A 27,745-nucleotide genomic window follows, 5' to 3' on the forward strand; every position below is an offset into this window, starting at 1 on the left:
GTTCATCAGAACATCCACACATGGAACACATTGAAGATTATTGAACTGAGTTTTGGACTCAACTGCAACTCTTACTCTCACATATCAGATGTGTTTGAAGCATACTAGAACAGTATATCTAGTGGCTGATGTATATGCAGCTCACTGATTTCCATTCAGTCTATGTTGATAAGTTGTTTGATAAATTAAGCCCAGTGGATTTTGTGCAGGAACGGTGGAAACTGGTTTATCCTGTGGCCAATGCCAGCTGTATCCTCTCCTTGTACTTTCTGGCATCTAGAGAGTCTGCTGCAAGTCCCATGATGGAAATTGTTGGCTCAAAGCATCTGTGTGTTTCTGCCTGTGTGTGTGTGTGTGTGTGTGTGTGTGTGTGTGTGTGTGTGTGTGTGTGTGTGTGTGTGTGTGTGTGTGTGTGTGCGCGCTCGCATGCTCTCATTAATGTGCAGGGCGGACCAGGCTCTCAGTACTCTCGCCATGAGGAAGTTCTGTGAAGATAAGGTGTCCTCTTCCCTCCAGCCGTCCCAAAACAGGTAGAGGCCACAGGATGAAATGAGGGGAAATTGGGAGGGGGTGAAGGGAGGGGGGTGGTGGTTGAGGGTATCCCACATCATAGCAGATGTTAATGAATGCCCCCCCCTCCCTTAGTATCCTACTTAAGAGAAAAGAAAGAGAAAACAGGTTTTAGCTTCAAGCTCCTCATACATCCCAACTGGATTTGATTCATGGTTAACCTCAGGATTTGGCCTTTTTCACAGCAGACATTTAAACATGTCACAGAAAAAAAGTGCAAGTGTAAATAAGACAAGTAATCATGGCCGATCCACATTTAGCTGCTTCAGTTTTAGGGTCACGAGACTGTCTTTGGCTTTAGTAGGTCACTTGAATACGTCAGAGTCATTGCTTAATGTTATTGGTCAACCTGCACTCTTACCACTGTGACGGGGCAAAACGTCTTCTGTGAAAACAGCATGTACACAGTCAAAACAAATGTAAGGAAGCTATGTGATAGCCCTTAAGTGTAAAGAAAGTAATGATAAAATGATGAAAAAAACATGAAATTGTCAGAGTGAGCCAGCTTTCTCATCATCTTTTCATTCGCTGCAAAAACTGTCTAGTTGAGGTAGACTAGTTACATATCCAATATGTACATCCTAAAAGATAATTGCAACTGGAATAATATTTTAGGATATATTTCTTGCAGAGTTGAAAAGTAAGATGAACACCACTCTTCCAACTAAGTATTTTTAAAAAAGATGTTCAAAAAATGGCTATATGTTTCCTCACCGACTATTTCAATAGGTTTAATAAATGTTTTAGCCATTTAGACCATATTTCACCACATACTGCATTTTCTAACCACATTTTTCAGTTGTCACCCAGTCTTTGACTAGAAATGGATGTTGAAATCCTGCTTGATGCTCACTGGGTCATGTCTGTTTGCTAAATATGAAGTTAGAGCCACGAGTTAGTTAGCTAAGCCTTGCATAAAGATAGAAGCACTATGTAGGGGGAAACTGCTGGCCTAGCTCAGTCTAAAGATTCGTAAAAAGTCTGCTTACTAACACCTCCCAATCTTACAATTCTCATTGATTTAGTCCGTTCCAATTCCACAAACAATTGCAACAGCCTGCAACTCTCCAGATTAATCAAATGAGACACAACTTGTTAACGCTAACTGATGAATATTAAAGGTCCTTTTTGGCTCATTTTGAGTCATCCAAACTCACTGTTTTCCCTGAGCTTCCAATCTTTAGGTTAAATTAAAGTACATAAGCATAAATTAAGCTAATTGTCTGATGATTTTAGTATATATACTGTAAACCTGAGGCTTCTATTGATCTTCTAATCTATGAGTGGGTGGAAACCGCGAGTCTGGCTTTGTGCAAAGGTGTAACCTGTATGAGATTTAGAGGGTCTTTATTGTGGATTTTGTTTGTTTGACAGAACCAGTCATTATGCCCCTGTGCACAGTGATTTTGCAATGCCAAGCTAACAGCCTCATTTCTGTAGCTTCATGTTTAGAGTGCATCCATGAGAGTGGTTTCAATCTTCTCATCAAACTCTTAGCAAAGACGCAAAGAAGGATATTTTCCCAAAACTTTAAACTACTCTTTTGTTAAGATTGAAATCCAAAGCATGTGTTTGAATCCCACGTCTTACCTCATCTTTCTCAGCAAGAGAACAAGTTAGCTTATTTATAAAAATATACAACTTTTCCTTTCGTAGCTCATGTACATAAAAATGTACTTGTGGGTATTTCAAGACTCACTTAATAGGTGTCGATCATCTCACGTTGACATGAAAGGCAGAAAAGTGTCTGGTATCAAGGAAATGACAACAGATTCAAGAATGTTCCTGAATCAGGTTCAGCTGTGACAGACGCAAGACATATTTCCTCAACTGACAACCAGAGTTTGGCAAAAGTGAAATATTTAGACTCTGCAAGCTGTATTTTCCTTGCCTAACTCTCTACTTTGAAAAGAAAAAAAAACAATGTTGCTGGCTACCTGACAACAGCAGCGTCTGCTCTGAGGCTGTTTGCATTTTTTATTCACTTTTAAAGATATTTGTTCCTGATCCTTCTCTCCATCTGTTATTAGTATTCCCCATCTTTATCGTACTGCTTTTATATCTTAAGAATATCTCTTACACCTGTTTCTGTTTTTCAGGTATATCTATTACTTTGGGGGTCTTCTGTCCGGGGCGATCAAGATGAACAGCAGCCCTCTCTTCCTCCACCAGGTTCTCATCCCGTCACTTCCCAACTTCCAGGGTGAAGGAGGTATGATTGTTCGTCTTTATCGTCAAATTACTGTTGGACGAAGATACATCTATCTGCCTGTATTTATATTTTGCCCACTTGATCTGAGATACAGATACATAGTTTTGATTTTATATACAGAATATACTGAAAGAAAATATATTGACAGTGGAAATGACAATGGATTGGAGAAACATTTGCACAGCATAAATACAGAATAAACAGTATAAGAATTACATTTTTATTGCATGTGTGGATAGATTTAAAGGTATATTGGTAACATCAACATTGCTTGTAGAGAGGTGCAGAATAAAAATAACTATTTTATTTTAAAACAATATTATGATTCTGAATCAATGATTTTAACATTTTTGTCAGAGCCAAAATGATTGTTTTGTGTTGTTTATTTCTTTGTAAGAATTCTGACTTCCAGCTTCTAACAAGGTTTGTAAATCTGTGGTGTTGTGGTGTGAATGCAATGGCAGAGGGAGACGGAATGCCAAATTTAGTGGCTGAATGTTTTCAGTATCTCCTTTTTAATAGCAAACAAGCAAGGATTAATATTTCACTTTGTGTTTTCTGATGAGTAGTAGAAGTAACTAACTGTGGCCACTCATTATTTGGACATTTCATCACATTATCTTCATATACTCATCACATTATCTTCATATTCAAACTCCAGGGCATTTCAAGTTGTTGCAATGAATTAGAGTCCAGAGGTGGTCCTGCTCTTGTCACCAGTATTCTGGCCCAAAGCCCAGGCCTATGTCTGGACCATGATTAATTGCTGCATGTGGGTTAAGTGTAAGAGCCTGTGTGGCCAACTCCTAGGCCGGACCAACTTTGCTCTGTGGGTAGGTTTCATTTTCACTAAAAATGTGCGTGCTTGATTCATTTTCCCTCATGATCCATCTATTCCTGCATCTTTCCCTCTCACATTGTCAGTGGAATAGGCCCAGGCGTGACGGAGGGAGACATGAACACAATAAAGTGAATGGAGACATACCCTCAGTCTCTGTTGTACAGTCTGATCTGACTCTGTAGGCAGATAAAATGTACAGCACATATGATGTGATGTTTGTCTTGGCATGGTGCTCTGACAGGCTTTCCCTTGAATCACAGCAATGTTGCCTGCTGACTGCAGCTCTCATAGACGGTCCCATTTACCCTCCACCCACACAAACTAGTCTGTTTATCTTTAATCTGATGATCAAGTCCAGGAGGCAGGGGTGGCAGTCAGCACATTCCTCTGTCTCTACGTTGATAATGCTCCCTATGTCTAAATTGCTCTCTCCTCCTCCTAGGTTACTACCCCTTCTTGAAGATCTACCAGTCCATGCAGTTGGTCTACACTTCAGGCATATAGTAAGTCTCTTGCTGTCATATGGCCATCTAATAGAACAGATAAGCCCAACATTGTGTTTGTTCGCCCGTGGGTGTTTTCTGTCACGATCTGAGGCTTCAGCGCTGTCAAAGAGAAATCAGAAATGAAAGAAAATCACACAAAGGGCATCTTTCTTCGTCAATCAAGCTTTTTAACTCATGTCTTGTGTTTTTATTGTTTAGCTCAAGGCCTCTTACAGTAGAAAACTGTTAATTCAGCCACTGTCAAGTGAGAAAAGGCTGTGAGAACATACCAACAAACAAATCAATCTTTGACGGTGTCACTTTGTCCATATTTGGTCACATACTGAATCTGCTTGTACATTGTGTTGTCTGCAGTGACCTTCAAGGCACAGGAGGCAGGCGCCTGTGTGTGACCATCGAACCGGCACTGCTGCTAAAGGGTGACATCATGGTGAGCTCACATGGGAAGGAAATAACAGAGGACCCCTGACTTGGGTGGGGTCATAACCATGACTTAACTTATCTTCAACAGACAAATAAAACGGGAGAAATACCTTAAGATGAATAGTACAAACAGTATACTAAAAACACTGGTTAACTTTCCATGTTGCATCTCTGAAACATAAATTCTGGTTTGGAAAAATGTTTCCTCACTTTGTTAACAAGAAATCATCATTTGTCCATTTTGTGCAGCCAGTCATTTGGAAGGTGTAGGTTTCAGTCATCAATTCAAAGCCTTGAATTTGCCATTCGAAACTGCACATTATCCCACACGCATTCACGTCGGTCTCTCTTCATCCTTCTCTGCTGCCCTCTGCAGGTCAAATGCTACCACAGGCGAGCCCAAACTGCTGACAGAGACACTGTGTTCAGGTTGCAGTTCCACACCTGCACCATCCACGGATCCCAGCTTTGGTTCGGCAAAGGGGAGCTGGATGAAGCTTGTATTGGTAAGTTTGTGTATGTGGCAAAAAGGACATGGCTGACCCAACTGTAGAAGTCACTTTGGATAGAGAATATGATGAGTGAATAGTGAGTGAATGAGTGTGAGTGAATATCTTGCCAGAATGCATGAGAGTCAGCTGTACCTTTTCCGCATTGGTACCACAGTATTTGATAAACATTGCTGGAGTTCAGCAGGTTTCTGTGTAGCATGAGTCATTCTATAGCTGCACTTGCACTGCATCTCTGTATAATATATGAACATAGCTAGAATAGAATAGAATAGAATAGAATAGAATAGAATAGAATAGAATAGAATAGAATAGAATAGAATTACTTTGTTGATCCCAGACTGGGAATTTATATTGTCACAGCAGCAGTGGGTCCACAAAAAAAGAAAACACTGTACATAACATAAATAGAAGGCAAGATGTATATACCCAGTGCAAACTTGGACTATAAAAGATGATAATATATTCAAGATTATATATATTATATTATATATCTATGCAGATTCCTGATCTGAAGTAAAGCCAATGTGGAAGTGCCTTAAGCCTGCTTTCTTTTTAATGGACAGCAGGGGGGAACTCCACTGATATCAAAGAAGTCCGATAGCATGTAGGGTTATAAAAAAACAATTGTATTACCTCACTAAAAAGTTTCACAATGAGCTTAATGTGGAAAATGCTAAAACATGCTGAATAGTAGTGCAAGAAGGGAAGCGTTATTACAGCAAAGTGATCCATTAATGTGAATTACACAGAAATGTCTTTGTTAGGTTAACCAACATTAGCTACAAAAAGCCAACTGGCCATACCAGATCCTGGAAGGTTTAAGCAGCAAGAGATCAATGCTTTCAAAAGTTACAAAGTCCCTGTCCAAGACCAAATGACATCAGTCCCTCAAGTGCAGAGTGGATTTTGCCTGGCTTTGCTTACTTGGATACTCTTAAAATATCATTAGAAACAATTTGTTAATTGTTGCGGGACGATCACCACATACAGCAATTTGACATAATAGCAGCTTTTTGGCAGCTTGCTTTGTATGAATGTATTCACAGTGGTTTACTACCCAGAATGGCCTCATAATAGTGTGGTTGTATACAATAAATCCCTTAATAGTTGTAGCTTAATCCCCATCCTGGATGTAATAACAGCTCTCTTGAGGCAATTCTATTGAGAATGAGTTGTACTGTATGCAGTGAGCGAGTGTCCCCAACTATCCCTCGGGGGGAGTAAAGGCGGCCTAGTGAGCACTGGTCTATTGCTTAAGTCCGTAATGAATATGCTCATTACCTCATTTCCTATTTGGTTTAACTCTCTCTTAAATGACAGAATATGTGTAGCTGAGAAACATGTTTGTGTATGCGGTTGTCAATCCATTACACTAAAAGGAGTTTTACAAATGTACATAGACACATTGTGGGTTCATGCAACTTAGAACACATCTGTGAACGGTATTAGTATATTTGATATATTGCAGCAGAAACATAGTTTGATTCCTTTCTGGGGGGTCCCCACATCAATGAAGCCTGAAGTCTCATGAGAAGATTAAATTTACATTTAAAGATGCAGAGAGAACTTAAAACTTAAATGAGCACATTGTTGTGTTTCAAAAAGGGTTATTTACAATGTGCTTTGAGATTTTGAATATGACACCCTGTATATTTTATCCTTTTCTTCTTCCCAGACGAGCGTTTTCCATCTGATGCCACAGTGGAGTTTGTTTTTTCCTCTGGCCCTGAGAGAATCAAAGGTTCGTTCAGTCTACCTCAAAATCTTCTCCTGTATATGTAAGGTCTTTGCATTAAAATCTCCAAAAACAACCTGATTTTTTATACAGTTTCTTTAGTTGTGTACTGACATTATACCAAATGCTTCCAACAATGTTAAAAGCCAGAGATATCGACAGGCTTACTCAAGGTACAGTAAGTATGTGTTTCATTTGGGCTGGGAAAGTGAAGAAGGAAGTTGGCGAAGGTAACTACACTTAATGTGTATCACACTTTAAAACATGCATCATCCATGAGTATTTGTATTTTAGTTATGGCAGATAGATTTACATCAGCAGTGGCGGTTGTTCAATGATGTTTGGCACCAACTATGTACATTTTCACCTCATCTTGCAAGGTGAGTTTGACAGCAGGATCATTTGTGTTTATTTGCCCCCATAGCCATCAGTCGTTGAGCAACAGCACATACCGAGGATGTGTCTGTGTTTGAATGCTGATCAACATCTCACTTGACTCTATCCTTTCTCTCTTTTGCCCCTCTTCTCTATGAAAAATTATGTTCATGAAGTAAATTTCCGCTTCAGCTTCAGTCGGCAGTCAGCATTACAGCACATAAACAGTGTAGGTCACCTCTGAGGAATCGCTGCTGCAGTCAGATTGATAAACAGGAGTAAAGATGAATCCACTTTCTAATTACAAAAGTTAAAAGTAATCTCTGAGCTCTCCTCCTGTTTGTAAACATCTCTGGTTAAGAGCAGAATCTGATTTGAGACCAAGTGTTTATTCCTCCAAAATGTCTGGCTCTCTCTCCCAGAGGTGGATGACTCTGAGCAACGGTTCTGTCTGCCTGCTGCACCTGGTCATTCCCACATTACACATAGCAAACGTCTTTTGTTATGTTTTTATAGAGAGATCTATAGCAGCAAAATTACATATTGTTCTTTTAATATTTGCTCTGCTTCAGATGTTCTGTTCATATTTATCAATGCATAAGGAAGGAAGTGATAATTATAATTTAATGTAAATGAAATGTTTTTTCCTCAGGCCGTGAGTACCAGAAAAATGACCCAGCTGTCACAGTCGACTACAACACTGCTGACCCAGTGGTTCGCTGGGATTCTTATGAGAACTTTAACCAACGATACCAGGACAGTCTGGAGGGTAGTTCTCTTCATATTCAAACCTTAATCTCTTAATTTATTTAATTTTAATTTAATTATGAGCTGATGTTAATTCTGTCTTTCCATCTTAGATATTGCCCACACCAGAGGTCCTCTAGATGGTAGTCTCTACGCTCAGATAAAAAAGCGCAGAGGTCCCAGCTCTGGTTCTCTCAGCTCAACCAATGGTGGCAACCTAGCGGCAGGCCTCTCAGAAGATCATCTCATTGCTCAAGGTTCTGACTCTGCCCTCTCAGCCCATTCCAGCCATTTGAACCAATCATCTATCCATCCTGAGCACCAGGAGGAGCCTGTCCGCCCGCCGCCCCCAACCAGACAGGAAAGAGAGGAGCTTGAACGTCTTCTTGGAGGCATCGAGGGGAACCGAGATGGAGAGCGAGAAACGGCCATCTTGGATGATGGAGATTCTCTTCCATCTGGAACACTGAGGCTTAATCGGTCCTGTTCCTGCAGGGACGGCTATAGGTCCCAGCGGTGTGCTGAGCCTGGCTGTGACCGTACCCTCCTCATGCCCAATGGTTACTGCCTCGATCGGGCTCCAGGCACCAATGGGCACCATGGGGCAACCCCTTCTGCCAGCCCCAACCCGGCTGCTCCTCCGTCACACATGGATCTGTGCCAGCACTACAGCCCCCACCCTCACCAGACCCTTCCTCCTCCAGACCTGGTGTGGGATCGCCAGAGTGGCCCACAGCACTACCTGCACCGCTCCTGCTCAGATACCGCCTCGTCTCGACACATGTGTCCATATCCATCACCAGACCTCACCCCTCACTCTCACAACCACCCACATCACCACCCTCTGTCTGCCCCGGGTCGCCTCTGCTGCCGAGAAGAGGACTATGGTCCCTACCATCACCCTCCTCCACCTCATAGCCACCACCATCCCCACCCACACCACCCAAAACCCTCCACCAGCCCCACCTACCATGATATCATGCTAATGGATGGTCTGCCACCACCCGGCTGCCCCTGCCGAGACTGCAGCATTAGGAGGGAAGACTCTGCGGCCTATCACAGCATGAGGCTGGACCGAGGTGACAGCTTCCACTGGGACAGAGAGGCGGAGCTTCAGCAGAGGGAGGTGGGGCTGAGGAGAGCCAGAGAGGCGGACTTACCCAGAGGGCCAGACCTCCACTGGGAGAGGGATCCTGGGCTGAGACGAGGTAGAGAGTTGTCTCTCCACTGGGAGAGAGACAGGGAGGCAGAGCTGCAGTGGGAGAGGGACAGAGAAGCTGAATATTGGCATAGGAGGGCCACCGTAGCCTCCTACGGCCCACAGGGTCATGATCTTCCAGCCTTCGCTTTTGACCCATTACCATCAGGTCATCCAGCTTATCCAGAGGCGTCGAGGTCCAACGCTCATTCCCACCTGGATCTGAAGTACAGTAGCAGCAGCAGTGGATACCAAACACCCCGGCAAGTATTCCCCTGCTCGCCCTACCAGCCCTCACCGTCTGAAAGCAGGGGCTATGCCTCGGGCTACCAGTCTGAGTCCACGTCCCCGCTGCCTCCAGCTTCCTCCATGACGGGACCCTGTAGCCATAGCAACGGGCAAGCAGAGCATAACCACCACCATCACCATCCAGACTCACAGCAGTCATACAGCTCTGACTCACACACTGGTGAGTCACATTAAAACAGAGACACTCAGTAATATGTTGTCCTTCAGCAACAGGAACTGGGAACTGGTATAAATGATCTGTAATCAACAACAGCACACACTGAATAATTTGTCCTTACTCAATAGATGCCTGACAGACTACTCATAATGTCACCCTTTTTTCTTGAATTTTAATAAACATTAACAGGGCATACTATGACCCCAGCTGATACTTTTGTTAATGTAATCCATTGTTCCCTTCCTTTCCAGACGGCCTAAGAAGCTCTGGTGAGAGTGTGGGCTGGAGGGATCACATCACTCACGGTTCCTTCAAGAGGGTCCACAGAGATGGCCACGCTGCATGCTCCACGCCGTCTGACATGTCTGGACCGCCAACTCCTGTCCACACCAGCAGCCCTCTACGCACACAGGAAAGGTATTATATTTACTCTTGTACCAAGAGGGAAGGTATCGTCAGTCTAGAGGGTTCCATAACTGCCAAGGTTGGCTACTCACTGCTGACAATATCTGAGCTGGGGGAAATACCAATAACGAAACATTATCTGGACCATGGCATCTGATCAGCAGGCCTTGGCATTAATAACTGATATTGATAAACAACCTTCGGGGCTTTTCCATACGCGTGCTGACTTGGCTTGACTCTGCTTGAATCAACATGTCAGCCTAGTGTGGCAGGGATTTGCATGTGCATTACATTAGGGCAATTAGAAGGTATGTTGTTATTTGTTGCAAATTTCTTTCTTCTTGCAGCAAATTCTGTAGTGAACACACTTTCCTGCAAAATCTTCAGGATAAAAGTCCCCTCCTATTTAGCAGTTATTTAATAGCTTGTCATTGGTTAGCCACTGTCACAAGACAGCACCACAGCCTGCTTTGATAATGGGTGCACTTCGGCCCTGCTTCAGAGGTGGTCCATCCCAGGCGTGGCTTGGCTCAACCTGACCTGTTAAACTGGTGATGGAAAAGCAAATCAGCGGGACTCAGTGTGACAGGGTGTGGCCAAAGGTTGCAGTGGAAAAACCCCACAAATAATTTTGATTTGGCCTGCGTTTTGATTGGATCTCGAAGGAGAAGGGACTGACATATCCAGATAACAGATTCAGATCACATGTTGCAACTAGATGATAATGGGGTGTTGATGATTACATATTCGGAGAGAAATTTTAGAAACATTCAAACCATAAACAGGTCTGTGAAAGTAATAGTTATGTCTGTCCATTTTAGCCCAAGTCCAGGAGGGAGAGAGTATGAGATCCGGACAACGGACATCCTCAGCAGTGACTACGAGGCCTCCCAGTCCCAGGACGGAAACTATCGTACTGATATTATCGTCCATGAATCTTCTGAAAGCCAAAAAAGCAGCACAGAGCCATCGTCCATGTCTCAGGCTGCCAAAGACACACCAGCCATACCGATACATCCACAACCCCACAACCACTGCACTGTAACAACAGACACATCCCCCACCTCTCCCCACCAGCAGCACTGTAGCACTGATACACCCTCAGCTTCAGCAACACAGAACACCTCTTCTTTTAACTCTGCAACTACAGCCACAACAAACCAGGGAATCTGCCAGGCTCCTTCATCCCCAGAAAGACTCCCCCAACCTGGCCCCCTCAGTGTGCAGACCCCCCATCCCTCAGAGGCTGCTTCCCTGCCTTCTAATGTGGCACAGGAAGTTTCCCAGCCTCAGAGCCAGACTCAAACTCAAGCCTCAGGAATGACCAGGCCGACCCCAGCACAGGTCATCCCATCTTCTCCAAACAGGGAACCTCACCCAGAAACCCCAAAACCCACCACCCTTACCCACAGCACCACATCTGCCCCTGCATCTCCAACCCCAGCAGCACCATCATCCCCACAGCACATGTCCAGCAGTATGGAAGGCTCCCCAGTCTCTGATGCTCCAGTCCCTGGCTTTGCCACTTTGGGTAGGAAGTTGATGTTGGGTGGGTCTGACCCCCACCATCCGAACTACATCCAGCAGCAAGGCCCCCCGCACCACCACTACCCGGGCATGGAGCACAGTGCTGCTGGACAAGCTCCCACTCAGGACACCAACAAGAGGCCCTGCTACTCCGCTCACACTCCTCAACTCCACCCGTCCTCCTACTCCAACTATTCCACAATTTCCATCCCCCTTCCTCACCCCCAGCCACCCCTGCCAGAGAAGCGTCATCCACCCACCCATCCAGGTTCACCCAACGATGGCGTGGGAACTCTGAGGCCAGCTGTGGGCCATGTGCCTCCCTCCACCAACAACACTGCCCAGCATCAGCACCATGTCACATTCTCTCCCACGGTTGGGGAAATTGCTCCCCCTGCAGGCCAAAATGATGGGGAGGAATCTGTGGAGGCTGAGAATGCAAACCGGGTCAGTGTGAAGTTTGTTCAGGACAGTTCAAGGTTCTGGTACAAGCCTGGCATCTCCAGAGAGCAAGGTAGGTCTTAAAGGGTTATAACTCTGTATTTAATTTAAGAAAAAAAATGAACACACAGGAATTTATGTTCTGTACATCTCAGAAAAGTAACATTTTGGTTGTGCTTGATTGTAGCAATTGCAGCTCTGAAGGAGAGAGAGCCAGGGACTTTCCTAATCAGGGACAGCAACTCTTTCCAGGGAGCTTATGGCCTGGCTTTGAAGGTGGCTACACCTCCTCCCAATGTCAGCAACCACAACAGCAAGGGTAAAAAAAATTATGTTTACACCATTAAAGTAAAGGTTGATGCAGAAATGAAAGTTCATCATGTTTTACTCATGCTGATGTAACATCAGGAGACATTGCTTAGTCCACCGAACATGTCTTGAGCTTCACAGCATTTTCATAGTAACATAAAGTAGATGGTGACTTGTTTTAAAAGGCTATTTATGTCACATTTCACTCGTTTAACATTTGCTGTGGTACACAATATGATTTGCAGCTTGTTTACTGTAACTCTCTGCTGTTACAGTGAGCGACCCTCTGGAACAGCTGGTCAGACACTTCCTAATAGAAACAGGACCTCGAGGAGTGAAGATCAAAGGATGTCAGAATGAGCCCTACTTCGGTAAATTCTCTTTCTCAGGCCTTAGGATGCTTTTTAGGGAAACATTTTTAGTGCCACAAAAGAGGCAGCTTAAGGGAATGTAAAGGAGTTTTACTGTTATCTGTTATCCTCAGGGAGTCTCTCTGCATTGGTCTACCAACACTCCATCACGCCCATTTCTTTGCCCTGTGCTCTGAAGATCCCAGAAAAAGGTTGGTACTGCTTTGATTAATCTAATTATTATTACTATTATTATTATTATTATTATTATTATTATTATTATTTAGTCAATCAGTTGTTTTGTCTGTGGCTCATTAGTTTTCTGTTTTGGACATATCAAATAAGGCATGAAATGTTCCTTTAAGCCCTACAGTGGTAACCTGTACATGTTAGGAGAGTAATTTACCCAAATGCACATTTATCGGAAATAACTGATTCTTATTAATCCCTGTGTTGTCAGATCTGATAGGGGAGGTGCCAGAGGTTCAACCAGTCAGTAACATCAGCACGGCTGCTGACCTGCTAAAACAAGGAGCAGGTGAGTTCACCATCCTGCCTTCTCTTCCAAAAGAGGTCAAATTATTTTCTTTGTATGTGCAGTACTTTACAGAGGTAGAGTTTATTATTTTTACATCATACAATCTTTGGCAGAGCTGTAATTTTGTACAGAAAAAAAAATAACATTATCAATTAAAAGGTTGTCTAACAACTAGGTTGAAAATAATCTTATAATGCATGTACCAATATTACTACATACAGAAGAGGATTATGGCCACATGTGGCATTTTGACAATGTCGAAATTCTGCACATGTGATTTTATTTTTTTGAGTTCTGACTTTAAAGTCAGAATTTTAGGAATAACGTCAGAATTCTGAGAAAAAAGTCAGAATTCTGCACATGTGAAATTTTTTTGAGCGCTGACTTTAAAAAGTCAGAATTCTGAGATGAAAGTCAGAATTCCGAATTTATTCTCAGAATTATGAATTTTTTCTCAAAATTCTGACTTTATTCTCAGAATTCTGACTTTAATTCTGGCTTTTAAATCAGAACTTCAGAAAATTTCTCATGTGGCCCTAATCCTCTTTCGTAACTACAAATATATGAAATAATAGAAAGGAAAAAAAAGGAAGAAAATGCCGGAATATTTAACTTAAACTAAACCTGACTTTTCAGGGCGACTTCGAGGTCAGTCCTTCATCTCGCTGCTCATTCTGCTGACCTCTCTGTCTGTCTCCCCTCAGCCTGTAACGTCCTCTACCTGAACTCTGTGGAAACAGAGTCTCTGACCGGCCCCCAGGCCATCGCCAAGGCAACAGATGCTACACTGGGTCGCAACCCACGTCCTGCTGCCACTGTGGTCCAGTTTAAGGTGACATCACAGGGCATCACACTGACCGACAGTCAACGCAGGTAAGAGATGAATACTTACATAATGTTAAAAAAAAAAGTGACATACTTTTCTCCTCAGTACTTACAAAATGTACTATGACATCATTCTTTACCTTATTTGGAAGTGTAATGACAGTTTGCCTGTTGGGGTCACACTCTAGGCAATAGATTAAAATTAAATTACAAAGTGTCCTCTCTGAAATACTTAATAACTCCTTTAACATGTTAGGGGTTCCTCCAGAAAAGGAAATTCAGTCATTATTTGCTCACCATGCTGATGGAAAATCAGGTGTGGTTTCCTAGTCAAGTATTGCAGCAAAACAGCAATGCAGCATTCTCTTAAACAGCTGAAGTAGATCAGGATATATCTTTTAGAACATAAATAATTCTGAAAAAAAATGAAATGACTATGCTGCTCATTCAGCGTAATCCAAGTCTCAGGAATGCCCAAATTGATTTGAAAATACATTGTTTACACCCTTTCTACTTGGAAATCTTCATGTAGCTGCTAAGCTATAGGTGTTAGCGTGCAGCCCACCTCAAGTCAACACACAAGCTGAGTGTTTTCAAATTAATATCAGATCTCTGGTCTTACATTACGCCAGATGGCTGTATTTTTTAATTTTATGGGGGGTTTTTTTGCTATTTATTTATTTTCTTAAAAAACTTTTGTTTGTAGTAGTTGTTTCGGAGAATGCTCCAGAAATGTTTAATGGTCTACAAAACTTCACCTGAATTTCCATCAGCCTGGATGTGAGAGGGAAATGACTGGATATTCATTTTGGGACCAGTTCCTTAAATAATGTAGTCAGTATTACAATGATGACGGACAGCACTGCACCACCATCTACAAGGCTATTGGGCTCTCGTTACATTTTAATGACGGCTGATTTAGAATTGAAAGGTTTGTTCTGTCCTTTCTTGTTCAATCTGTATCCTTCTTCTTCTAGGGTTTTCTTCAGGAGACATTACCCAGTGAACAGCGTAACTTTCAGCAGCATCGACCCTAAGGACAGGAGGTAGGTGACGACAAAGACCTCAAAGACAATCGGGATCTCAGTTGATTGTAGCTGTAGCTGGAACCAGAACTCATAAACACATCACCACGGTCATTCACTGCACCCATGATCATGCACTGCATCTGTTGCCGTGACCCCCTCGCATGGATCTGTATGTCTGTTATGTGCATTTGTTAGTGCGTGAACATGTGACCATGCACGTCAGACCAGTTGTTATGTTAGCAAGCACGTCGGCTAAGGCTGCAGCTGCATCAGCTTGTTTGGCAGCTCTGCCAGTGTGTGTGTGTGTGTGTGTGTCTGAGTCTTGTTTCTGTCTCTCTTGGCTTTAGGTGGACTAACTCAGACAACACCACTGTTAAGTAAGTGCTCTGTTTGTGTTTGAGAGTCAGAGTGTGTGTTTTAGAAAGGGGTGTGTTGATTCACCCATGGCTGTGAAGTCAGTGATGTATTTAGAGCCTCTGCATGGCATCAGATTGCGTGAGAGATCTTGGCAAAATCATCTGAGCAAACATGATTTAACAAAGAAAATCAAGTCCCACATGACTTCATATTACATAATACTAATTATTTCATTGTAGTTAAGTCTCTAGGTTTATAGAAACAAACAGTTGCCTTACTTGCATGACAAACTAAATATTTGCGCAGTTCACTTCCTCTGCTCACTCACTTGTCCTCCCCTCCTTTTTTCCCCTCACATCCTCGTTCCCCTCCCCGACCCCTTCCCTCTCAGGGTGTTTGGCTTCGTAGCCAAGAAGCCGGGCAGCTTGGCAGAGAACGTTTGCCACCTGTTCGCCGAGCTGGACCCCGATCAGCCCGCCTCGGCCATCGTCAACTTTATCAACAAGGTCATGTTGTCGCCACGCCGGTAGAGGGAGACAAAGACAGGAAGCCGGACTCAGAGCAGCGACATGCAGTGTGTAGTACCGACAAGGCTGTTGACGGCAGCGATGGCCGAGAGCCACTGCTTTGTGTTTTCTGATGTCAGCTTTGTCCATCAGCAGCTGTGACAAAGATTTCCATTTTTTTTGTAAGACATTTAAAAGGCAGTTGATTCCTACATCTGGTTTTTCATTTGTACAGTTTCCACTCTTGCCCCTGTCCCTAAAGGGCTGGTTGACAGTAAAATAGCACTACATTTCCAAATCTCTAATATAGTAAAGGATTATTAGATGAAAAAAACACAGCGTTCATGCACAGCCATGATGTTTAGTGTCACAGCTCCTCCGAGGACAGGGAGGCTACAGAGGATATCTCCTCAATCCAAGAAAGAAAAAGCTTGCACATCTACCAGGGGGCCTGTTTCATGAAGACAGATCACCAGCTGTTACTGGGCTGGATTTAAGATTCCTGACGTCATGAAGCTGGTTCAGTACAGAGAATTACATTAAAGCGTGTTTGCAGGTCTTGGTGCCTACATTACCCACAATGCAATTTATCCATTGAGTGAGACAATTTGTCATATTACATGCAGCTTCCTCTGGATCCAGAAAATAATTTATAGTACTTTTTCCACCCATATACAGCAGTACTCTTTTGTGCTGTATGTTCCTTTTAATCAAGGTTTAATTTCTCTTCTTTAGGCTATCTGAACTTTTAAATTGTGTTTTTCACTTTTTTTGGTCAATATTGACAGTGAAGCTGCAGACTTGAAGTGTAGGGAGAGAGATCGTGGGAACGATATTGCTCAGCGTGAGACAAAACACACCAAAATGTGACTAATTTTATCTTTCAGCAGTGTTGGAATCTTTTGGTGTGGTCTTTTGATGCCATGTGTGCACCTTCATTTCATCTCAACTCATATTAAAGGCCCAGATTTTTGTATCCCTGAAATACAGGCAGGGCTCACTGAGAAATAAAGTGGTGTTGCATAGTTCTGTGCGCTGATAAGGATTTAGCAACATGTTAATCAGAATCCGATGGCAGTTGGTGGGGTTTTTTTGGTCAGTTTGGAAGAAAATCTGACCGAACAACAACCACACAGATAGACCAGAATGTTTACTGTCACATTCCTAACAAAGATTGCCTAAAGAAATGTTCTTCAATTGTTGCTTTTGTCTAGAATATAAGGAAAAATACAACCTGATAACCAGCTTCATGATGCCACTTTTCCAGGATCTGTCAGGTCAGGCTCAGAAGAAGCTTCATGATACAGGCTCCGGGTTTAAGTGATGGTTAAACACAGCTTCTATCATCGTGCTCAGACTGGTGTTGGGTGTAACAGTGATCGTAACGAAGCAGCTTTAAGGACACACAGAGAGACTGTGTGGCGTGAATACAAAGAGGACATTTCCTTGCACTGTTTTGGGGCAGCACAGCCTTATTAATGTTCAACATTTTCGACATAACTGCCTTTAATAACAGCAGGTGTTTATATTTTGTATTGTTATAAAATCCCTTATTTTTCTCTGTATAAAAAAGTGACCAAAGCCCTGATGATGTAATTCAGTGTCCATATCTCGAGGTGTTCAGGTATTCTGATGTATGTACAGCATATTTACAGCCACTCTTGCCTTCAACAGCACTTTTCTAAGTGTAACACATTTAATCATAATCGACAATCGTGTTTTTTTTTCACTCACATACACTTAATAATGGGAGCGAGAGAGAGACATAACTCTAATGAAAGTAAACATGAATGTGGGGTTTTTAACTTTTAATGTGTGCGAGGGAGCGGAGTGAGTGAGTGTGTGTGTGTGTGTGTGTGTCGAGGGCGTTTAGGGGAACATGTTGGATACCGTTACGTCCACTTTTAAAGACAAGTATGTGAAACGGGGAAAAAGCTGGACAGAGAAGGACGTGCAGTGTGAAATCGCACCATTGCCGTGAAATGTTTGCCGTTCACTGCTTCACATGTGACCAAATTCATTAGAAAAAAAACATACACACGCAGATATGAAGTCAACAAAGACACACAGGTCAACACACACAAGCAAGCCAGCGACCTAAAGACAGACGTACATAACCAAAGACGAAGCACTCTTGTATTAATAAGCGTTTATCCAGCTATATTTTTGTACTTATTGCTTCTTGTATTTGTACCATGCATTTATTTAGTGTGTTGCCTTGTTTGGTAAAAACCAAGAAAAACACTACTTGTATTACAGCGATAATATATTGTGGTCTGTTTTCTCGTCGATCTCTGTATTATGTAGTAATATATTTTCACATGCAGCTATAGGACAGCGTATGAGACATTAAAAAGGAAGCATTTTGTTTGTTTGAAAAAGGATATCATGCTATTTTGTATGCAAAAACAATTATGAATACAATTAAACTGAAATGATGTGGTACCTGAAGTGCGTTTGGGTCAGACGATATTTGGGATTCCTGGTTTGGATGTCTGCGACCGGCTGTTATTTTTGTTAGACTTACTGTACCTGCTGATGATTTTCCTCAGACGATATTCATCTTGTTGTTTCACACAGCCTTGCAGCCTGCATCAACTCTTTACAAGTGTTGGTCTTGGCTCTGTAGGCCTACAGTGTCATCCAAACATGTATTAGCTCTGGATTCAGGAAGCATGGAGTGAAATTTTTTCAACAATCTGACGAGTGTGTCGAAGATCTGCAAAGCTGAAATTGCAGCAAATTAAGAATTTTAGGGCAACTACTGTATTATTGCTATATTTTCTATTCATTTCGCAACTCATTTGGTGAACTCCAGCGTTTTCTAGGTGACTCCAAAACTTTGACGATGTAGTTGATGATTAACTGACAAATTAATAGACTAAACTGTTGGCCAAAAAAAAAAAAAAAGTTTCTGAAACAACAATTGGTAATTATTTATTTATTCACAACTTGTTTTAATGTATTTTAGAACCAATCATGACAGAAAACTGTATTTTTAAAAATACATGGTAAAATCTTTCATAAATGTACAAAGTCCCTTAAAAAAAAAAAAAAATAGAAAAAAAAACTCAAATCACACTTGTTTCACTTTGTCTCCATTTTCAAGTCATGAAGTCACAACAGACGAATGTTTACAGAGCAGATACTGTAGCAGAAGTATTTTGATGATGTCAGGTTTCAGTCTGTGATGAGACTGATCAATAAGCCACAGGGGTGTAGCTAGGATACTTCAGATAACAGTAACACAATCAGTCAATCACATCAACACATGAGCTGATACTTTAAGAAATCCAGTCTGAGAAAAGCCTCCCTCTCTGTAACACTATGGACCTACAATATAACCCCGCATTTAAAATCAGAGTGTTTCGACCTGCTGTGATGAGAGGTACCAAGAAATAACTTATCAATTCATTTAAAAACATCTGTGATATGTTTCAGAAAGAGTTAAATAACACAGCCAAAGCAATGTGTTTAACAGTATGTCCCGGTTTCAAGGTGCAAAAACAGTCATGAAACAGTCCCTCCTGTAGCTGCATTAAATCCAGAACAGTAACAGCAGGCCAGCTCCTTCTTCTACAGTGTAACAATACCAAAAGTCATTCAAGCAATGCTGGGGAGTACTCTCCTGATGCAGTGTTAATTAAAGCTAGGACAAAGTGCCATCAGTGCCACTTGTTTGTTGGCTGTTCCCCTTTAAGAAAAGAGCTTCCTCTGTCCAGCTTCCAACACGAAGCCTCAGAGCGCTGAGTGTCTGAAATTACCAAACTGCATTTATACACTTGGCAGACATGGTGAGATCAAGCGCTTCAAATGCAAGTTAAAAAAGTGGCGAGAAATATCGGTGACTAACAAACCACTCATCTGTTCCCTCTGGCCTGTCCAGTGAAAACTCAAGTTTTCCAAAAACCCAGCTACTTAATGTTACCTTTCCTGTGCGAGCCTCAAAGAAAAGCACCATTTGGTATTTTGCTGCTGGTGGTTTTGTTTGGAAAAAAATCCATCGTGAAAAGAAAAAAACGTGATCGCTGTCTTTCCTCTCACAGCAGAGGGGTGCCGACTGCTGTGGTTGTGGCTGGTGTGAGGGTGGAGGAGAGGTGCTGGTGCTGCCTTGCCGTCTGGTGGTGTGTGGTGTTGGAGCCACAGTCTATGTAGTGATAGTCCTCCAGGCTGTTCTGGGATGTTCGCACCATGTATGAGGTTTTCACCGTGGTTCTGAAAACAAGACAGGAAGAGACACAAACTCGAGCTGCTGCACAAATGCTGCTGGATCACACGAAATTAGCTCCTGACAAATTAAGATTCGTGATCTACCAGATGGAAGGGAAAAAACTGCACCTACAGAATCAAGAGGTCCAGTTCCTTCCAATGTGTGACATTTTGGTTATTTTGGTTAAACTACAGTTTGTATGTAAGTGATGGGGCACAAGCTCCTCATTGAGGAAGCGCCTTTTTGTGGTAACGCCATCTCTCAGAGTGATCTAACATGACACCAGACCAAATAACACTGTCTTTTGACTATTTGCAGAGGATCAGGATGATGCAGCAGAAATAACACAATTATCAGCTGCTAGAAATGTGATGAAATATTCCAACAGAAATGCTTAGACGGGTTTTTTTTTTTAACTAAAGCATGAGTATTTTAACTCGTTTTCACCGAAGATTAACTTGTTTCAAAAACTTTCAAAAAGGGAACTTTTTCACAGTTTCACTGCTACAACCTGCATCATTCTTTCAAGATAAAAATTTAACTAAGCTGATTTAAATGAAATATTCTGATTTCACAAAGGTTTTAAGGACAGATGCGTCTTCATGGGAAGAGCTTATGCTTTTAAGCTCAACTTGAGTACACCGTTAGTACTCAACAAAAATGCTGTTCACACATAGGCTATTGGTTTAGAATATCTTATAATATATAGTACTGGGAAAGCATAATGGACAACAAGTACTATACTGTTACCTTTCGATACCTTAAATGTACAGTACTTTGGTGCCATTACCTCTGTGCATTTACTTAAGATACTGAACTCAAGATTTTTACTGGTAATTGAGGAGTGCTACTTAAAAAAAAGTATCAAAACAATAATGACAGTACAGAAAAAGTAAAATGAAAAAAAGGTCTCAGAAGTTACAGGACAAAAATGTATGCATGAAGCATTTCCTCAGAGTAAAGAGATACTTACTGCATATATACCACAATGTTGTGGACCTTTATGCTGGGCATGGTGCAGAAGGCACTGAAAGAGACACAGAACAGAAAATGTTTAGTTTGCCACACTGGAAAGATGACTTCAGTGAAGGTTTGTGTAAAAACTCGCCTTTCACCTTCAATTATTCTGTCTCTCTACGACTAAATCTCAGGGATACGATGGACATTCGAGCTTTCTACATGACAATGATGAGCTGTTTGGACGAGGTCCAGGCAGAAACACTTACTAGACGTATGGTGCGCTGCTGCCAATCTCCACGCTGACCGTATAGTTGACCTGCAGGAGATCGACACGTTAGACAACAATAAAACCCAATGTGTTGGTATCTGGAGATGATGACACAGAAACTTGATGCCAAATACGTAGCTATCCTGTCAGCAGTGAGAAATGGCTTAAAGCTAATTTATACAAGGGTTTGCGTGAGAGGCTTCCTCTTTGAAAGACGTTTAGCTTAGCTTTAGCTTCATACACAGGGTCACTGTGTTACTAATGGATGGAATATAGTGAAATTAAGTGATTGCTTTTTTTTTGCTGGGGATTCCTTAAGGGAACCCATCAGGATCCCCATCCCCTAACAGATGCATCTTACAGTGCAGAGCAGCTGAAGGACCATTAAGGATAAGGCTAGTGAATGTTAGATTTCTGTTGCCATCACTATGAAAAGATCAAAATATAAACGTGTTAGTGCATCTCTCACTTCTTTAAATCTTTAAAAACAGGAAATGAACAATCAGAGGTACATTTAATATAAGGCCATACTGAACAGTATGAAGCTGAACATTTATATTCTACAGTGTATCAACATTCAAATGCTGCAGTGTCAATTCATTCTGTTTAAACCTCATATTTTTTGCCCAGCTGCAAATACAGATTAGAGTGTTGCAATGTCTAAATGTCACAAAATACTGAGGAAAAAAAAAAAAGATGTCATAACTTCCAAAATTTACAACATGTTTTTATCTAACAAACTCTGCTCTTTCAACAACATTCAGAAGACCGCTGCAGACAAAAGTGGAGCAATTCTGGGGAAAGGTTTTGATACTGAGTGTTGAATCTCATCTGGATGCTCATCTGATTCTGTTTTTGCTGGGTGATAATGCCACAAAACAGCTTGATTCAAAAAACTCAACAGAAGCTTTGAATGTTTTGAATTTAAAAATAAGACATTCAGCACAGCCCTTATTTATACATATACTGTTTTCAGCCACTGACCAGACAGACCAGCGAGTATTTATGACACCCAACAGTGTGTGTGTGGGATCACCAGGCTTTGGCTGCACAGAAAATACTTGTTGGTTCTTGTGTTTTTTCTCATGGGATCTGTTGACAGCGGGAGTGATGTTATCTAGTCTCCAGTTTAAACTGGGTGAGGCTGTCTGTTGTTTTCGCACTGATGTCTCTCAGCATTTAACCATTTAGTCTGGAACGTTTGTGCAACCGAGCTCGTATTCGTAACAGCGCGAGACCACATCCTGTAGCAGGCGCACAGGCAGCACGCCTCACACCGATGACACATTTGTTTGCATACTGAACTCTGTACCAGGAGGCTTTACAGTCTGATCTGACCAGTGATGATGACTCTAGGGCTGTAAAGATAGACCAAGCTCACAATTTGGTTTGTATCATGATTTTTGACACCATGGTTCGATACAAACCTTGATTTTTTATTTATTTGTTCATTTTTTTTTTTTTATTAAACCTTTTTTTAACGTAACATTTCAATAACTTCTGTATATGATACTCGTCTGATAGTATCAGAGGCGCAGTATTGGCAAACTGAACCAGTGTGAATAGATGAGCCGGCTGTGTGTATGGAGGGCGTATCTATCTGATGGTCTGTTAACTCCACAGGTCCTTCACTCAACTTAATAAAGAGAAATGTCCCACAAAGCAACGTTACAGAACCAGACAAAGGTACCGTAGTAACTGTAACTGTCAAAAAAATACCGCAGGTGTACGTGGAGCAGCGTCTGTCCTCCCGCCTGTCCAGCCATAATCCTCGTCATATTTCTCCCACAAAAACAGCATCTGTCACCAGCAATATCTTTAACTCACCGAGTGTTTATGATGAAAAACATCTCAGTGACGGTCAGTCAGACAGCGACCTGTTTACTGACGGCGATTATGTAATTTAGAGCAAAAAACGTAATTTTGTCACTTTCCAGGATGTTTGGTGGGTCAGGATCTCAAGCACAACACATTAAAACAGCATCCATATGACTGTAACTTATCCGCAGGTTTAGATTGACAGAGGGGACACCAGGGAAACACCTTGAAAACACACACACACACATCATCATCATGACGTGTACCGTCACGTCTCTTTTCTGTGTGATTTACACAGCAGTTCGTCTTTACTCCAGTGGTGCTTCGCTCTGTGTGAACGACCAGTGGCTTAGAATTGGCGAGAATTGTTGTGTTAATGCTGCGTCTCTGTGTGAAAGGGGCTGATTACAGCTCATAGAAGGCGATTTTGCCTTCTCACACTGCGAGACAGGTTCGTGGATCTGAGTGTCGCGATTTCAGTTTCGATATGTGTATCATTACAGCCCTGGATGACTCATACGTACACAGGAGCATGTACACTTTTTATTATCATAAAACAATTAAAGAGATAGTTTGGGTTTTTTGAAGTGGGGTCATATAAAGTACTACAGAACCTCCGTATCCCTACGCTGAAACTCTGACCCAAACAGGTGATTTGCGAGCGGCGAAATACAGTGTGAGGCCCAGTCGCGCTAATACGTAGTGATACGGAGGTTCTACGGTTGAGAAAATGTAGTGCCAAGAGAAAGGGCGGTCTGACGGCGATGTAAAGCGTTGTGAATTGTCTCTATACAACTTACACTTGAACTGTTATAGATTTTTTTAGGTGGGCCTTGTTTTAGGTGCTTAAAATTCGCTTTGCATCTGGACTCTGTTCACTGCAGTACAAAGCTGAGCGTCTGGGCTGGAGCGGCTCTCTGCTTCTCCAAAATGGAGGCTACGCTGATTGGTGATTACGGTGGGGAACAGATTGACTATAGATATGTACTTTATGTGACCCTACTTCAAAAAACACAAAACTATCCCTTTAAGTTCTGTCTCTGTCTTAGATTATTTAACAGGAACTAAGAAATAAAATGTATTGTATTAAAATGTGCATTACAAAATTTAATTATATGAATTTCATCAGTTGAAGGCATTCTGAATGTGCACTTCTTATTTTACCTGACTCTCGCTGAGCGGCAGGATGGTGGTGGCGTTGTTCAGCTGCTGCGTGCCGATCACCGTCTTCATGTAGAGGACCTGGCAGCTCACACTCTGCACCAGCACCGAGAAGAAGTTTGGGTTGGTCAGGTTCAGAGTGCTCTGAGGGAAAGAACACGAGTCAGCATGAGAGGTAAACAGTGAAATACAGATTCCAGTAACTGTTACGCAGCATGTTTTGTAACATGTGCCAAGATAAAATGCTGGTGCAGGGTGTGGTAGCTGAACAATTCTTCTTTTTTTCCACACATAGAAGTGCCAAAATTTTCACATACACAAATTAGTCCATCTAAAAATATTTAACCCCTACGGATGAGGGACAGTATAAGTGTCAAAAAAAAAAAAGAAAGAAAAAAAGAAACCTACCGTCATGTTCATCAGGACCTTCATATTGGTGTGGTCGAAGCGCACAGTCACCGAGTGTATCCCATCATCCACCACGACCACGGTGCGAGGGAAAAGGAAGAAGGCGACGAGCGCAGACGCGAGGAGGCACAACACGACTGAGATGACCACATACAGCTTCCTACAGCACAGAAACATGGAATTTCTCTCACTAACCAGTACACAGCAGGCCTGAACTACATGTAAATACCATTATATTTTAAGTACTACTGAAATAAAAGAAGGTACAGCGGCAGCAGAAATATAGTCTTTAGACCACCAAGAAAGTTAAAATGTCCATAAGTCCATATTAGTAGGTTTAGGTCACTTACGTTCTTTGGGGCTGCAGCCTTTGGTCGCTGTATGGGATCAATGCAACCAGTTCATTCACTTGATCTGTCAGTGGGGAGGATAAGAACAGGTCGCGTAACAGATTAAACAGTGTCTCCCCTTAAAATTGATTATGGAAACATGGCAGAGCCTCTGTAACTGAAAAAGAACTTCCTCTTCCTTGAATTAAAATACAATATAACACGTGCAGTGCTATTAGAATATGTCATCTACACTTTTCTAGTGTCTGCATCATTAAGTGACATTGCATAAGGCTCTTTAATACCAGTTTGGGTGCAAGATTAGCACTGCTAATGTGAAAAGAAGCACATAGGCCAACTTGTGATATTTACTGTGGCCTGCTGTATGAACTGTTTGACTGCAAGAAGTCTCCACATAAGCTTAAAAAGTCCGAGAGTGATTTGAAAGACTTAAAGGAGTACTATGAAATTTTAGTCAGAGCAGAAAGGTCTTCATTGACTGTTTTTTATTGATAATTATGAATAAACCAAACAAACAAACTAACCTTAAAAAGGACAACACAATTCCACACCGTTTTACGTTGTGAATCTGTGGCGGACCCTGCCACCTTTCTAGCTTCAAACAGTGTTCTGGGGACTTCATTCTCCCCTGAGAACAGCTTGTTTATTTACTAGTGGTAAAAAAAAATTTAAAAAATCTGAGTTTGAGTTTTTACCCTCATTAACAAAGTAAACATCAAAATTCTCCTGAATACATGGTGACCCTTTAAAAATGTACATTTGAATGTGGTGCAACTGCACTATGTTTCATACACTTTAAGCCTCGCTCTATGCTCATTTAAACACACTTTATCCAGGCTGGTGTATCTGCACTGAGTTCAGTGTGTCCATGCTAACGTTAGCTACGTCTCCTCTGATTTATACTCGACGGTTTTCACACGTTTCTGCTCACCTGAGGGTATTCTTCCAGTCCCCTGACATGTCGGACACGTTATACTGTCCCTGCCCGTGAACTCCACGTATGGGAACTGGGCTATGTCCTCCCGTCTGCCGAGCCCATCCAACGACTCGTTGTCGGAGTCTCTGTCCTCTCCCCGCCGCTCAAAGCTCTGCCCCTCCGGGATGAGAGACAGGCTGCTGCCGCTACGTGACCACCGCGTCCCCATGGCGGCTCCGCTCGCCTGCAAGGGGCGCAGAAGCAACAGTTTAGCCAGATGTGAAGGAGTCATTCAGGCAACAAAAATCCAAGCAACATGTGAGTGAATTGTCTCAGGAGGGACAGGTCAGCTGTGTTTGACAGAGAATGTGCCCTGTGTCCGCCAGTTGATACTGTCACCATCTCCGTTCAGTCAGATGACGGCGTCAACATGTATCGTTGTTTCGGGATGGCGTCTCCAGGCTAGCTAGTCGGCTAACAAAAGTTTTCAACAAGTTTGCTGTGACTTGCCGGTTTAAACGTTAGACGGACTTACCTTTACACCAAGCAAGTCGGCGAGGCCAGCCCGGTGCCGTGCTTGCAGCAGCTCGTCATGTTGTCCGCCTTCTGTCACACCACCACAGCATACAATGCCCACGCTTGTGTTGCCTTCACGTGCCCTGCGTACTTTGCACGATCCACTAGCCAATAATTCAGCCGTTAGCGCAATTAAGTGGTTTATTTAGCCTCTAGTATACATTGGGTGCTCTGTTGACTGCCTAGATGGCGTAAAATACATCCAGAGTTCTTATAAGTCAGTTCTTGTCAGTTGCACGAGACAAGGTATATGTACGCCATCAGGGAATGTTCGTCCTTCTCTGTACTAGACTATTTAAGACTACGTACTAAATTTTTCGTGTAAGCACATCAGCGACGTTCAATATTTCTTACACGTGACGACAGCGTTTTAACGCAGCTCCCTCCGTCTCGGGGCGGCTGCACTATCAGTACCGCGTCTCTACGACCCCAGTGTTCCAACACTGTGCCACACAGAGTTGAACAATCAATTTGGGGATAGAGGGAGCGAGACGAGCGATAAACAAAAGTGTGAATACTGAGAGTGAATAAAGTCAGACTTATTTAAAGCTATATACAAGTCTGTTGTCTTGAACTGGACAGGTGCGCACTAAGGTTGGATACCGTTAGCCAGGTGTAATAATGTTAAAGGGATATTTCGGTGTAAATTTAATCCATGGTCTAACACACCGTGATACCGTATAACCCCCCGCACGATAACAATACACTGCAGTCTATGCCTCCACCAAGAAACCGCCATCAAAAAGCCACTCATAGTCACTAATAATGCTCAGAACAGCACCAAACTTAAGCAACAGTACAATTAGAGTCCCAGCACATAGTCCGAGGCATCAAACATCTGCTAGTTTAGCGGGATTTCTACTGAAAAGAGAACACAGCTCACCACTGGGCAGCAGCTTGCTCATTGTGAGGAAGCCCTGCGAGTTGATTACCCAGTGCAGTAGAGTTCTGCAGCTCAAGGATGAAAATGTATGATTATTACTCCGTGGGAAATGCAATCTAAGTCCATATGTGTCTTGCCTACCAGTTTAAAAGAGTTATTATCGAGAGCAGGCAGGGAAAAGAACGGCATTTAGCATTTCTAGCCGCACTCTGTAATGGCATGGCTTCCCCACAACGCCTGCTGCAGATGTTTGATGCCTGGAACTATGTGCTGAGACTCTATTTGTACTGTTACTGAAGTTTGCTGCTGTTCTGAGTATTATTT

The 27,745-nt window shown here is 42.4% G+C and overlaps 2 protein-coding genes across 9 annotated transcripts in view; one reads left to right on the forward strand and one right to left on the reverse strand.

The window, feature by feature from the left end:
• tns2a (tensin 2a) overlaps positions 1-18,322 on the forward strand; it is a 61,099-nt gene extending 42,777 nt beyond the window's left edge. For 6 of the 7 annotated variants that reach the window (XM_037102861.1, XM_037102862.1, XM_037102863.1 and 3 more), the window contains 18 exons: positions 447-530; positions 2,670-2,782; positions 4,066-4,126; positions 4,484-4,559; positions 4,929-5,058; positions 6,740-6,805; positions 7,827-7,943; positions 8,035-9,588; positions 9,837-10,002; positions 10,812-12,031; positions 12,146-12,277; positions 12,543-12,638; positions 12,752-12,829; positions 13,078-13,155; positions 13,860-14,028; positions 14,958-15,026; positions 15,356-15,385; positions 15,757-18,322. In XM_037102861.1, coding sequence (XP_036958756.1) covers positions 447-530; positions 2,670-2,782; positions 4,066-4,126; positions 4,484-4,559; positions 4,929-5,058; positions 6,740-6,805; positions 7,827-7,943; positions 8,035-9,588; positions 9,837-10,002; positions 10,812-12,031; positions 12,146-12,277; positions 12,543-12,638; positions 12,752-12,829; positions 13,078-13,155; positions 13,860-14,028; positions 14,958-15,026; positions 15,356-15,385; positions 15,757-15,895 — 4,378 coding nt within the window. In that variant the 3' untranslated portion in view covers positions 15,896-18,322. The remainder of the gene's footprint in view (positions 1-446; positions 531-2,669; positions 2,783-4,065; positions 4,127-4,483; positions 4,560-4,928; positions 5,059-6,739; positions 6,806-7,826; positions 7,944-8,034; positions 9,589-9,836; positions 10,003-10,811; positions 12,032-12,145; positions 12,278-12,542; positions 12,639-12,751; positions 12,830-13,077; positions 13,156-13,859; positions 14,029-14,957; positions 15,027-15,355; positions 15,386-15,756) is intronic. The other variant, XM_037102867.1, reaches the window with a different exon arrangement.
• Positions 18,323-18,795: 473 nt separating this feature from the next.
• Positions 18,796-27,281, reverse strand: tmem106c (transmembrane protein 106C). 2 transcript variants are annotated; one of them, XM_037102871.1, is made up of 8 exons: positions 26,498-27,281; positions 25,978-26,206; positions 25,047-25,110; positions 24,697-24,856; positions 24,292-24,432; positions 21,308-21,357; positions 21,055-21,108; positions 18,796-20,086 (listed from the first exon to the last, which is right to left on the reverse strand). In XM_037102871.1, the coding sequence occupies exons 2-8, from the start codon at positions 26,189-26,191 to the stop codon at positions 19,912-19,914; spliced, it is 858 nt and encodes a 285-aa protein (XP_036958766.1). In that variant the 5' UTR covers positions 26,192-26,206; positions 26,498-27,281; the 3' UTR covers positions 18,796-19,911. The 2 variants fall into 2 exon arrangements, with proteins under 2 accessions (XP_036958766.1, XP_036958765.1); XM_037102870.1 differs by having other exon boundaries at positions 25,978-27,281.
• Between the last annotated feature and the right edge of the window lie 464 nt (positions 27,282-27,745).

This window comes from Acanthopagrus latus, chromosome 7 (assembly GCF_904848185.1).
Source record: "Acanthopagrus latus isolate v.2019 chromosome 7, fAcaLat1.1, whole genome shotgun sequence".
Classification (NCBI taxonomy): domain Eukaryota; kingdom Metazoa; phylum Chordata; class Actinopteri; order Spariformes; family Sparidae; genus Acanthopagrus; species Acanthopagrus latus.

What these genes read in the sequence shown, in the direction of transcription:
- tmem106c (XM_037102870.1), bottom strand. Translation starts at nt 26,254, where the DNA reads ATGACTCCTTCACATCTGGCTAAACTGTTGCTTCTGCGCCCCTTGCAG. An exon ending in GACTGGAAGAATACCCTCAG is followed by an intron (nt 25,111 to 25,977) that starts GTGAGCAGAAAC and finishes CCCCACTGACAG; the next exon opens with ATCAAGTGAATGAACTGGTT. An exon ending in AGGCTGCAGCCCCAAAGAAC is followed by an intron (nt 24,857 to 25,046) that starts GTAAGTGACCTA and finishes TCTGTGCTGTAG; the next exon opens with GAAGCTGTATGTGGTCATCT.